The following is a 12351-nucleotide window of genomic DNA, read 5'->3' on the forward strand; positions in this document are numbered from 1 at the left end:
AAATTTTAATAAAGTCTTCTTTTCATTTTTTTTCATTTACAGTCACAGAATGTTCATATTTCCTTATAGAAAAAATCTAGATTTAAGCTTCTAGTCAGCCTTTAATTATCAATTAATTATAAAAATAGGTATTTCAATTAACTTTATTCCAGAATTATTTGATATCCCAAACATTAAATCAAATTATGTTTAACAATTAAGAAAAACTAACTATAAAAATTTCATAGCCTCACTAATTCAATCATTTGAAAATAATTAAACTGATTAAATCCTAATTATTTTATATTTTAAAGTAATAGTAATCAAATTTTAAATGAATTACTGTTGTCAATATAATAGCTTTTTTATTGATAAAAAAATATTTTTATTTAATTTAACAGATAAAGAAAGAAATTTAAATAAATGTACAATTTTCTTATTAAAAATTACATATAATTATATCAAAAATGTATTAAAACAAACGTTTAAATATTTAAACCACAAAATAATGTACTTAAGAAATACATAGTTAAATTTTTGATATTTATTTGTTTAATAATGGTTTGTGGTCTAAATTTTCTAATTATTATTTGATTATTTTTTGTTTATTTAAATTGTTATAATTGAGTAATTAAATTCTTTTTTAATTTTACTAATCAATATATTTACACTTAATAGAATAATAGAAAGAAATCGAATTTATTACTGACTTAATTAGTTGTAAATTTTTCAAACAAAAATCTAAAAACGATTTAAAACAATTATTTAAATATCTAAACCACTAAATAATGTTCTAAATAAATAAATAGTAAAATTTTTAATATATGTTTGTATAAAAATGGTTTGTGATCAAAATTATCTTATTACTATTTGATTATTTTTGTAATTCAAATTGTTATAATTGAGTAATTAAATTCTTTTTTTAATCTATTAATTAATATATTTAAATTTCATTAGAATAAAAGAAACCTAAATAATTACTTACTTACTTAGTTTATCTTGCATTTTTCAAATAAAAATCTAAAATGAGTTAAAACAATTATTTAATTATCTAAACCATAAAATAAATAAATAGTAAAAGTTTTGATTTAGGTTTGCATAAAAATGAATAATTCGTGGACAAAACAATCTGATTAATATTTGATTATTTTTTTTATTTAAATTGTTATAATTGAGTAATTAAATTCTTTTTTAAATATATTGATTAATATATTTATTAGTTATTTATACATTTTTCATATAAAAATTGTACAAAAATGTTAGTTTTTGAAAAGAATTTCTCACATGGTAAGCATTTTATAATTGTATTGGTATCTATCTTTAAGTTTTTGAGATTTTAATTCTTTTAATTATTCAATATTTTAAACATAGTACTTTTCTATGAAAATTTATGATTAGACTGAATATTCAACATCTTCATAAAGAAGAGATAATTCTTTTTTCAAATAGTCCTCATAATTTAGCTGGTTTTAGATTAACCTTTATCTATATTCGATAAGTTATTACAAATCATACATATCTACATCTATTTCTACAATTACAAATCCATACTAGCATTCAATTAAAGGTATTTTATTTGCCTCAAACCCATGATTGACATGCTATCTTTTAAATTTTAGTTTAATAGGAAATCCATCAAATGTATTAATTTAGGATTCATAGTACTCCTCTTTTAAATTAGCAGTCATGTTAAGCACTCCTTATAATCCTATCAAAGAAATGTCTACTTTATCTTTTATCAAATCTACCCTCTTATTTCTCATGATTATCTAGCTGAGAGAGCTGCTTTCAATACCTAATAATTGAAGATATGACTTGGAGTATCCTGTATGAGCTATTTCTGAGTCACCTTCATGCAAATTAAAACGTAATATAGCATAATAAAACATTTAGTTTGGGTTATTTTAGCAAAAATATTCTAGGTAGGTAAAACAATGTTTCAAGTATAACTAATACTCTAAATCTTTTACATCTCTCATATCTTCTGGAACCACACTTTACAAAAATGCTTTTAGTCCTTTAATTACTTGTTCTGTTTATGTCAATACGGCTGATACTTTTTGAAAATCTAAATTAGGCACATATTTTAAGAAGTTTAAAGCTTCTGAATATTAATTATTTTTATACATTTTATCTCTAGAATATGATATGTCAACAATACCTAATTTATGTAATTCTGCTACTTATAATACTTTTTATTGCCAATATCCGAAGCTGACTTAATCTAAAATGTAATTAAATCTTATAGCTCCTTCATTAGTTACTGTGAACCCATTAAACAAACTGAATGTTTGGTTGAAATCATTTAAATTAGGATTTATATAAACATAATTCCAATTTGGCTATTTATTTTAGACAACTAAATCTCTAGCTTATGTCTGCTTAGAAGAATTTTCCAAATAATCATCTGAATTATAATCAGTACTTTATTATTATTATTTGCTTTCCTCTGTGTCTGAACTTTCAAATTGCTAAGGAGTATATTGAAAATCTACAAATTATAAATTAAATTCTTATTCCATAACACTAATATACGATCGCAAAGTAAAATAAATCTATTGATATATTGTTTAATAAAAATTATCTAAATTATGTATGCAAAAACCAAATTAAGAAACATTATATTAATTAGAATAGTTTTTATAGGACTGAATCTCTATTTACTGTAAGTGTAAAAATTCTGATAAAATTTAATGAAAAATAAATATTTTTGATTATTATTTTCTTTAAGTGACCTAAATAAATTATGACAAATTATAAAAAAATAATTTGAAGAAAATTTAAAAATTTAAACTTATCCATTAATATCATAAATTTTTTTTTTAATAAAAAACTATTAAATTTACTAAGTTAGTTAATAATTAAATAAACAAATAAATTCTTTTTTAAATAATTACTGGTACTATTAATATTAAGAATATAGAATTTCCATAATTTTAATATAATTAAAATTGATATGTCTTTAATTTACACGTTTTAAGCTATTTATTTGGTAACTAAACTTTTAAGTATTGAAATATTTATTGATTTTATTTAATTTTATATAATTACTTGTGCTATTATGAAGGTTTGATTTTCATAATTTAAATATAATTAAATTCATTCATTTTTAATAAACATTTTAAAGCTATTTAGTAACTTAACTTTTATGTTTTGAAATATTAAAAAAGTTTATTTAACTTATGTAATTACTTTTAAGAACTTTTTCATAATTTAAATATAATTAAATTCTTTCATTTTTAATAAGTATTTTTAAGTTATTAAGTAATAAAATTTTTTTTTTAGACATATTTAAAGAGTTTATTTAACTTTATATAATTACTTTTAAGAACTATAATTAAATTTTTTTTTTTTTTAATAAATATTTTTAAGTTATTTAATAACTTAAATTTTAATATTTGAAATATTATAATGAATTTATTTCACTTGATATAATTAATTTTAAGAACGCTAGATTGATTTTCATAATTTAAATATAATTAAATTGATTAATTATTATTTAATAAGTTTTTATTAATCTATTTGCCAAATTAAATTTTCAGTTTTATTTAAAGTGTTTATTTAAGCATAAGTAAATAAAATATTTTTTTAATTGTTAAATACAGGATTGTTTCATTTAAAAAAGTAGTTTTTTATTCAAGATAATATTTGTCTGTATCCACATATTTTAGAAAAATCTTTCTTTTTAAATTATTCAATTTATTTTAGTGTAATTATATTTTGAGAATAGAATTTTTCAAATAAATAATATGAATCAATAGTATACTCTACATCCTCAAATAGGTAAGAGAGCTCTCTTCTCAAAAAATCTTATATATTTATTTACTCTGATCTTTAACAAATTTTTTCTCTGTATTGGATTAGTTGCTGTAAATCTTTTAAATCTACATCTATTTCTGTGACTAAGAATTGATATTCGCATTCGTCAGCTAAAAAATTTTGGATTCCAAATAATTTGGTGTAATTTTTCTTGATAAGCTTTATCTTAATTGGATAGCCATCAAATGTTGTTATTTCAGATTCATATTACTCTTCTCCATTAGACTAGTACATTATTGATAAAGCTTATAGACTTATATTTGTGATTTCTTACTTATCTTTTACTAAATCAACCTTCTTTCTTCTCAGTAAAAGCTAGCTTAGAGATCCATAATCCATTCCTAAAAACTCCAAATAAGGTTTTGAGTATCCAGTGTGATAGTACTCCATATCTCTTAATATTAAATTAAGTCTACCAATTTAATAGTGGTACATTTAATAAGGATTAAGCTTACTATACTCCTCTAAAAATTAGAAAAACACTTTAGTATAGTTTTGAAACTCTTCGTTTTTAAAATCTTCATAGCATTAATCTACAGTCTAACTCTAATCTATAAAAGATTTAATATAATTTAATATCTTGCCTGTTTTTTTAAAGCATTAGCTAGCCATTTAAAAAGGGAAATTTGATAGAGAACTCATAAAATTAATTGCCTATTCAGTAGAATGTTATATTAAAGAATTATTCCTTTATTATACTATGTTTATAACATTTAATTTGATAAGATCTTGAATTTAAACTACATCCTATTACTAAAATCCCAAGCAAACCTAATTTATATTTGAAAACAGCCTAATGACGCCATCATTTGTAATAGATAATCCTGTGAATATGTTTAATTAACAATCAAATTAGTTTATTATATCTTAAATATCATAAATTTATTCTTCCTAATAAATATCTTTTTCTATAATAGTTTATCCTAAACATTTATTTTAGTTGATCAAGTTTTAAGTTTAAAATAACTTGCGTTTATTTTAAATAATTTGTGGTAATAAATTATTCTAATTCATACTATATTATGTTCTTTTTAGGTATCTAATTTGATCAAAATTAATTAATGATTATAATTAATTAATTAATAATTCATATCATTTATTAAAAAGCTTTTATTAAGTTAAATATATTAATTATTAATAACTTTAAACCATTTAAGTAAATTAAAAATCTAATACCAAATATCTTATTCACCAATTAATAATATGTGAAATTAATTTTTTAAAATGGTAAATATTTAATAAAAGCACAAGATCTAAATGAATTTTTAAATAAAGATAGAAAATTAAATTTGAAGAAAAATCAGCTATGATTTTTAAAGAAAACATGAAATTTATTTTTGATTAATTTTGATAAATAATTTAATAAAGTAAAATATGACCAATACAAAAAAATAAAAATAATTTATCAATTAAAACTTTAACATTTAACAAATTTTTCTTTAAAATAAGTAACAAATTTTTTATTTTTAGATTAAAATTGCTTCTAGCTTAATAATCAATCAAGATGAATGGTAAAATCAAGCAAAATATATAAAAAAAATCAACAGAATTTACAATTTAATATTCTTATATTTGATCAATAAAAATAATTTAGTTTTTTTTTAAAAAGTTTAAAACTATTCACACAAAAGAATAAGATCAATTTATAAAAATCAAATAATTTAATTTATTTAAAAAATATTAGCCAAGCCAAGAAGCTTATCTATTAGCACAAATTCAGGAAGTATGTCTGTTTTGGAATATATTGCCTTAAAAAAACTAAAAGAAATTAACTAGCACAGAAAAGTGTGTGATTTATCACAGACTAACTTGCTAGTAAGCGGTAGCAGGGTACAAGAGACAATAAAATAGTAATTATTTATGAGTAGATTAAAACAATTTTTTTTTTTACTACTTTAAAAACTTTTTTTGAAATTTTGTTTTTTGAGCTATTAAAAAATAGAAGATAATTTTTTCATTTTATTTTAATAATAATTTATAATTTGCATGTTTTATTCATTTTTTTAGATAAAATATCAATTTGTAGATTAAAATTTATATTTTTATTGTTTGAGATATTAAATATTTTAATTATAATATTTTTCTACAAAATTCTAAGATTAGACAGAATATTCTACATCTTCAAAACGGAAAGAAAGTTCTCTTTTAATCAAATCATCTAAGTTTTACTATTATTTTTAGCAATTTTGAGAAATCCTTTACCTATAGTCAATGAGTTATTCCAATTCATAGATATCAACATCTATTTCTGTAAATGTTAAAATATACTCACAAGTTAAATTATTTATTATGTAATTCGACTTAAATAAATTGTTCAAATTCCTCTTTTTTTGGATAATCTTAATTGTAAATCCATCAAAAGTCGTTATACTGGATTAATATATCTCTTCATAAAGTGATTTCTCAATTACTTCCAGTGCTTAAATAGATTAACTTGTTATATCTTCTTTCTTGCTAAGTAAGTCTACCTGTTTATTTCTTAAAAATATCTGTTAAAGTGAGTTAATATCTAGACCTAGTAACTCTAGATATGCTTTGGAGTAGCCCATTTATACATTTTCTAAATCTTATAATTGAAGATTTAAGCGACCAATGGAATACCAATACATTTAATTAGGATTATTTTAATTATATAAATCGATATAATTGTAGCAAAAATTAATAAACTTAAGAAATTCTTTATCTTTTTCAATCTATAAATTATCCATATTAATATGAGCTAATTGGCTATTCAAAAACTCTTACATCATGTAATTTTTACTAAGCATTGCAAAAACTTTATTATAATCACAATTTTAAACTTTTTGCATAAAATTAATTGCATCTTTTATGTTATTTTTATGGAATTTCTCATTTCTTCTCATCTGAATATTAATCACGCCCAAATTCTTTTTTTCTTCTACAAGCTAAACAATTTACTACTAGTATCCTAAGCTGATAGGATCTAATGAAGCTGAAAATCTTAAAATTCCATCATTTGTTATAAATAAACCTGTCATTATATTTAGTGTATTTTAATTTTAGTAAAGGCAGGGATTTATTGAAATAAATTCAGCTTATTTGTAACCATTATTTTTTTGTTAAAAGCAAATAATTTAATGTGAATTTTATTTTTCAAAGTCTTCTTCAGCATTTATTTAATCTTAAAATTCTGCTTAAGTTTATTATTGTTCTAGTTATTTAGTTTCTTCAGTATTTAGTTCGAATGGAATGAAATTCATAATTCTATCATAAAATTTTATTCCTTTATATGTTAATTCTAAATAATTGAAAATCAATATTAGAACCAGTGGTAAAGAATAAATAATAGAAAAAAGGTTTTTGTTTTATCTCGCAATAATTATGCAAAGAAATTTTTGAGATAAATCTAAGGCAACTGAGAAAGAAAATCAGAATCTTACTGCAGTAAGAAATTTAGGCTATTTAAATAAACAGAATAAAATTTAAAAATTGAAATTAAAATAATTAACTTAAAAAATTTTACTCTCTTGTAACTATGTGGAATATTATACACTATGATAAAATTCTGTAAGATTTATAGTCTAGCAATTTTTAATAAAGACTACACATAGTTAGAACGAAAATATCTAATTATCTTTAAATATTTGAAATAATATTTAATTTTTAGCAAAAATCTATTAAACATTTTTATATAAAGAGAAGTATTTTTTAATTTTTCAATATTAATCTACTGCAATTTACTTTTAATATTGTGAATACTTCTAACATAATTATTTGTTTTTAAGTCATCAATCAAATCAAAGAATTTTTAATTAGAATTATAAATCTAAATTAAGAATAAATTTTTTTTTTTGCTATTAATAATAACCTATGCATGCCAACCTTTGTTATTTTATCTATATCTTTTTTAGAGATACAATTTTAGAACTAATAATAGTATAGATAGATAGATTAGAGTAATAAAATTCATACTTTCAATTTTATTTTAATTACTTCCTGAAGATACTAGCAAATATCAAAATTACTTTTTCTCTATGATGACTTTAAAAATTATAATATAAAATTTAATAAACTCTATCATAAATAAATAAATTTTTGTTTAAATTATTGAAATAGAAGATATATATGATAATTCTTCAAACAGAAAGTTATTAGACAGTAAATAAAATACAGCTAGTGAGGAAAAAAATTAATTTTGTTTAATTTAGTTATAAAATAGAAATTACAGAAATGCAAACTTATATTTGTATAGAATACTTTTCATATAGAATTATTCTGAATTAAAAATTAATTTCTTTAACGTTAATATTTGGTATTTATTTATTAAATTTTTACAACAATGTCTTAGGAAAATATTGGCATTATTTGCTTTTTTCAAAGTGGCTTTATTACTTTTAGATTTATTTTGTGAATATTGTTAAAGAAACAAATATAATAAAGATAGCTAATATATATTAAATATTGCACTTAGCTATTATTATATAATAATTAACTTTGATCAAAAAAAGAAAAACAATTAAAATTCTTTCTAATCATTCAATTTAAATCATAAAACAACTCATTATTTATTATATTTAAATGGGATCTTGCGCTGGTAAATCTTAAAAATCAAAAAATGTCAAAGGCTCTAATTAAAATGAGCAAGATTTAAAACCTCATTAATAGGTTGGAAACGAGGCGATGCCTGCATATATTTCAGAAATTTAAAAAAATGAAGAAAAGACTAACAATTAAAAAATTGATTCTCCAAATAATCAAGCATAATTTAATAATAAAGAGAGTACTAATTAATAAGAAGTGGCTAAAATTTAAGAAGATAAAGGTGTTGATATAACTGAAAATAAGGAATCCTATTAGGTAGAATGTTAAAAAATGTTAAATCAAGCGGAGAATTAGTAAGACGAGGAGGAAAAGACTGAAGCAGTTAAGTGTAAAAATAATATACATAACTTGGACTAGCAGTCAACTTATTTTACATCTCACTTGAATGAGTTGACATCTAAAAAGGATTGTCAATCTTCAGAAACTTCAACAAATAATCGCCCAAAAAGACCCACAAAAGTAGATACATACTAAGTAGGTTTAGTGGTTCAGATATTTGAACCCACCTAAAATTCAATGGAAGACGTGTTCTCAATCAACGAAGTGGACGAAGAAGTGGAAGAAGATAGTTAAGAAGTAAACAACTATATATATATTTATTTTTTAATAAATTAAATAAAGGACTTAACAAAATTTTCATATAAAACGAAAATCTTTGAAAATTTAATGACAACTCAAAAGCAATTCTAGTTTTCTTCTAATTTGTTTAATTAAAAAGAGGACTTATTTATTTTTTTACTATTTTTGATTCCCGCTTTTAAAAATAATTGATGATAGATAAAGTTGATGTCTGTATATTAAAAATCATTTATAAAGGATTAATACATTACACCTATTAATATGATTATAGGCATACTTTTTGCTATCTTTGATGAGCAACTATTTTTTAATCATAATTTGATTGCCTTATCCATTCAATCGCCCTTTTTTTCTAGTAGAGAGAAAATTAATAATAAATTGTTTAAGTGGTTCCTATTCCAATTTACTATTAATATAATTGAAAAATGATTGACTTACTGAGTTTCTAATTTGAAATCAAATAAAATTATGCTTATTAATGATTTAAATTATTAAAGTTTTTTGATGTTGTTGAGCAAAATTTACCCTTTAACAAAACTCATTCACATTTTGCCAATCAAATTTTTATTATTCCAGTGAAATGAAAATTAAACGAAATTTACAGAAATTAAACTATAAATTTGTTGAATAATTTAATAAATAACTTTTTAAAATAGAACTTAACTGATGAAAATGAAGAGAACATTGCCCAAAAGAACCAACATTTCTAAAATTTAAAAGAAGACAACAATTAATTGTAAATTAAATATTTATTTATTTGCTATATTAAAATCTTCTCCTAAGTTATTTGCTAGAAAAAGTCTAAGATTTGTCTATCTGTTTTGCTTAATTTACTAAAAAAATATAACATATTATTTCATACTAGCAAATATTCTTAATCCAACATGAATTATTGCTACAAAAATATTTATCTCTTTTTCATAATTTATAAATAGTAAGATATTCAATACCATCCAGTAAAGAAATCCTAACGATGTGTTATCATCTCTTTCTAATTCTAAACTAAGTCATTCAGAAATATAAAATGAGCATTTAGAATGAGCTGAATAATTAATTATATTATGAATTTAAATCGGAAGCATTAAAACTTGACTCTTTCTTTTTTTCTTTCTTTCTTTTGGTGATTATAAAATTTTAGTAATTGATAAGCTAGCTTAATAAATTTTTACAAACATTTTTCGAAAATAATCTATCAAATGTGATAATTATTTTTTTAATTTAAATTTTGCATCTTAAGCAAACATAACATGAAGTCGACTAGTAAAAGAGAAATAAATAAATAAATTCTTCAATTTCTAACAATATAGTAACAAAAAACAAACTAAAATAATTGATTTATTTATTTATTTACTAATTAAATAATAATCAACTCTAGTAAAGATTTTTTTAATGCAGAGCTTATCAGCAGCTTATAAATAGTATATATTATTGATTCATTCAGGAACCAAAAAAAAAATATTTAAATCCTTCCTTTCCTTTAATCATAACTTATATCTTATAATAATAAAAATAATTAATGCTAAGTTAAGTACATTATACCAATTAAATAATAAATACTATAATTAAAACCAAATATTTATCTATAATTTATTAACTTTTGTATATAACAAACAAAATACACCTATTTATGTTTTCGTCTGAAACTTGCACATTGATAAACCTTTCTACAAATAAATGAAAAATTTATTTATAATATGTCTTTTTATTTTAGTAAATTAATCTGATTTATTAAAAATAAATGCATAGAATTAACATAAATATTTGTAAGTTAAAAAAAAAAAAAGTTAAATCAGGCCTATCATTGTATACGTCCAGAATATGGTCACGTTTTTGGCTTTTATCATCATTAAACTTTGATTTGTAGAAATGAATATACATATATATATATTAATTATTTCAAAAATATATGTTATTAAATTTATTTAAGTAACCAAGTGTTTTCTTTGCTTTTTTAATGGGTTTCTTTTAAATTTATAAATTAATTGCCTTTTTAAAACAAAAAATAATTATTATTGGCTGCATTTAATTAAGAGATATCCTCAAAATTCAGGTGCTTTTTAATCATTAAATAAACACCTTTTGTTATTTAAAGATTCTTACACTACCACTTTTAATAATTAAATAAAAAATTTATTATAGATTTAATGTGAAAGCGCAAAACTTTGATAAATTAAATGGCTATTTCCATTTCTAATTTAATTAAAATTTCTCTTGAATTTTACAAACAAAAAGGAAGCTCATACATATCTAATAATAATACTAAAAAATAGAATCTTTAAAAAAAATATTAAACCTAAATTTGCTGATGTATTCTAAGTTTTGAAATATTGAAAAAGATAGCAGGCTAACCAAAAAGTGGTTTATTATTGCATTTAAACATTAAAATAAAAAATTATGTATAAATAAAATTTGTTTGATTTTTTCAATTATTTAATTTATCAGATTATCAAAGAAAGCTAAGCATAATAAAGTAAATAAAGCAATAAGGAAATTTTCTAAATTCAATAAAAATGGTAAATAAAGCGATTGATTGATTGATTATATTTGAATTATACAAACAGAAAAAATTAATACATGTAGATAGTTATTAAAATATCATATAAATTAAATAGATTAGATTTATTCTCTTGTAAAACAGATAAGGAAAAACTAGACTCGCAAAATGGTATGTAGACTATGATGAATAGGAAAAGTAAAAATTATAAGGAGAAATTAACCGTATTATTGTTTATCGTGATAGAAAGCACACAAATTTCTTAGAAGTAAATAATTAATTTATAATTCTAATCTATCTGCAATAAATGTGAAAGCTTTCAAAAGATTTATTAGCAGTTTACTTGTGTTTCATTTAAAATATTTAGGATTAAATAATCATAAATTCAAAAAAAGATATTATTTGACTAAAAGAAGCAATTAAAATTAATCATCATTTATTGTTTTAAAATAGTTCAGAAACTATAAAATTATTTATAAGAGATATGCTGGTCTGTTCTTTTCAATTTGCGTTGATACTACAGATAATGAACTTACATATCTTGAAATGATCCATTTATTTGTCGAAGTTTTAGATTCTTACTTCAGCAACGTACGTGAACTCGATATTGTATACAATTTCCATAAGGTAAATGAGATAGATAATGATAATTATATAAAAGATTTTATTATATTTATGCTTAATTTAAATTTAAAATTTTTTAGGCTTTTGGTATTTTAGATGAAATGATTATTGGTGGAGAAATTATGGAAACAAGTAAAAGTTAAATTTTGGCTGCTTTGAGATAAGTTGAACTTTTAGAATGATAATAGAAAAATATAATAAATAAAATGCTTAAAAATTTTGCAATAATAAATAATTTATATGTTATGTAATATTTTTTCTTTGTATTTATTAAAGAAAAAAATAATTCTTAA

General features: G+C 20.4%; 6 protein-coding genes across 6 annotated transcripts; 2 read left to right on the forward strand and 4 right to left on the reverse strand. All coding sequences in view use genetic code 6, as the record gives it.

The window, feature by feature from the left end:
* Window positions 1–1259: 1259 nt before the first annotated feature.
* TTHERM_00327230 (hypothetical protein) lies at window positions 1260–2501 on the reverse strand (the record flags this gene model as incomplete). The annotated part of the gene is made up of 1 exon (XM_001026486.1): window positions 1260–2501. One exon carries the CDS (start codon window positions 2499–2501, stop codon window positions 1260–1262), a length of 1242 nt encoding a protein of 413 aa, XP_001026486.1.
* A 917-nt stretch (window positions 2502–3418) lies between these two features.
* On the reverse strand, window positions 3419–4853 carry TTHERM_00327240 (glycoside hydrolase family 1 protein). The gene has a single exon (XM_001026487.2). It carries the CDS (start codon window positions 4810–4812, stop codon window positions 3616–3618), a length of 1197 nt encoding a protein of 398 aa, XP_001026487.2. The 5' UTR covers window positions 4813–4853; the 3' UTR covers window positions 3419–3615.
* Window positions 4854–5813: 960 nt separating this feature from the next.
* TTHERM_00327250 (hypothetical protein) lies at window positions 5814–7019 on the reverse strand (the record flags this gene model as incomplete). Its single annotated transcript, XM_001026488.2, has 1 exon — window positions 5814–7019. The coding sequence occupies one exon, from the start codon at window positions 7017–7019 to the stop codon at window positions 5814–5816; it is 1206 nt and encodes a 401-aa protein (XP_001026488.2).
* A 7-nt stretch (window positions 7020–7026) lies between these two features.
* Window positions 7027–7729, reverse strand: TTHERM_000327259 (transmembrane protein, putative; the record flags this gene model as incomplete). The annotated part of the gene is made up of 3 exons (XM_012800684.1): window positions 7027–7217; window positions 7283–7393; window positions 7501–7729. 3 exons carry the CDS (start codon window positions 7727–7729, stop codon window positions 7027–7029), a joined length of 531 nt encoding a protein of 176 aa, XP_012656138.1.
* A 518-nt stretch (window positions 7730–8247) lies between these two features.
* On the forward strand, window positions 8248–9981 carry TTHERM_00327260 (endo-1,4-beta-xylanase xylA, putative; the record flags this gene model as incomplete). The annotated part of the gene is made up of 3 exons (XM_001026489.2): window positions 8248–8937; window positions 9597–9676; window positions 9876–9981. Exons 1-3 carry the CDS (start codon window positions 8338–8340, stop codon window positions 9979–9981), a joined length of 786 nt encoding a protein of 261 aa, XP_001026489.1. The 5' UTR covers window positions 8248–8337.
* A 1469-nt stretch (window positions 9982–11450) lies between these two features.
* On the forward strand, window positions 11451–12240 carry TTHERM_00327270 (clathrin assembly small subunit protein; the record flags this gene model as incomplete). The annotated part of the gene is made up of 4 exons (XM_001026490.3): window positions 11451–11453; window positions 11553–11702; window positions 11888–12061; window positions 12139–12240. 4 exons carry the CDS (start codon window positions 11451–11453, stop codon window positions 12238–12240), a joined length of 429 nt encoding a protein of 142 aa, XP_001026490.2.
* Window positions 12241–12351: the final 111 nt, after the last annotated feature.

Source organism: Tetrahymena thermophila, assembly GCF_000189635.1.
Source record: "Tetrahymena thermophila SB210 genomic scaffold scf_8254010, whole genome shotgun sequence".
Classification (NCBI taxonomy): Eukaryota; Ciliophora; class Oligohymenophorea; order Hymenostomatida; family Tetrahymenidae; genus Tetrahymena; species Tetrahymena thermophila.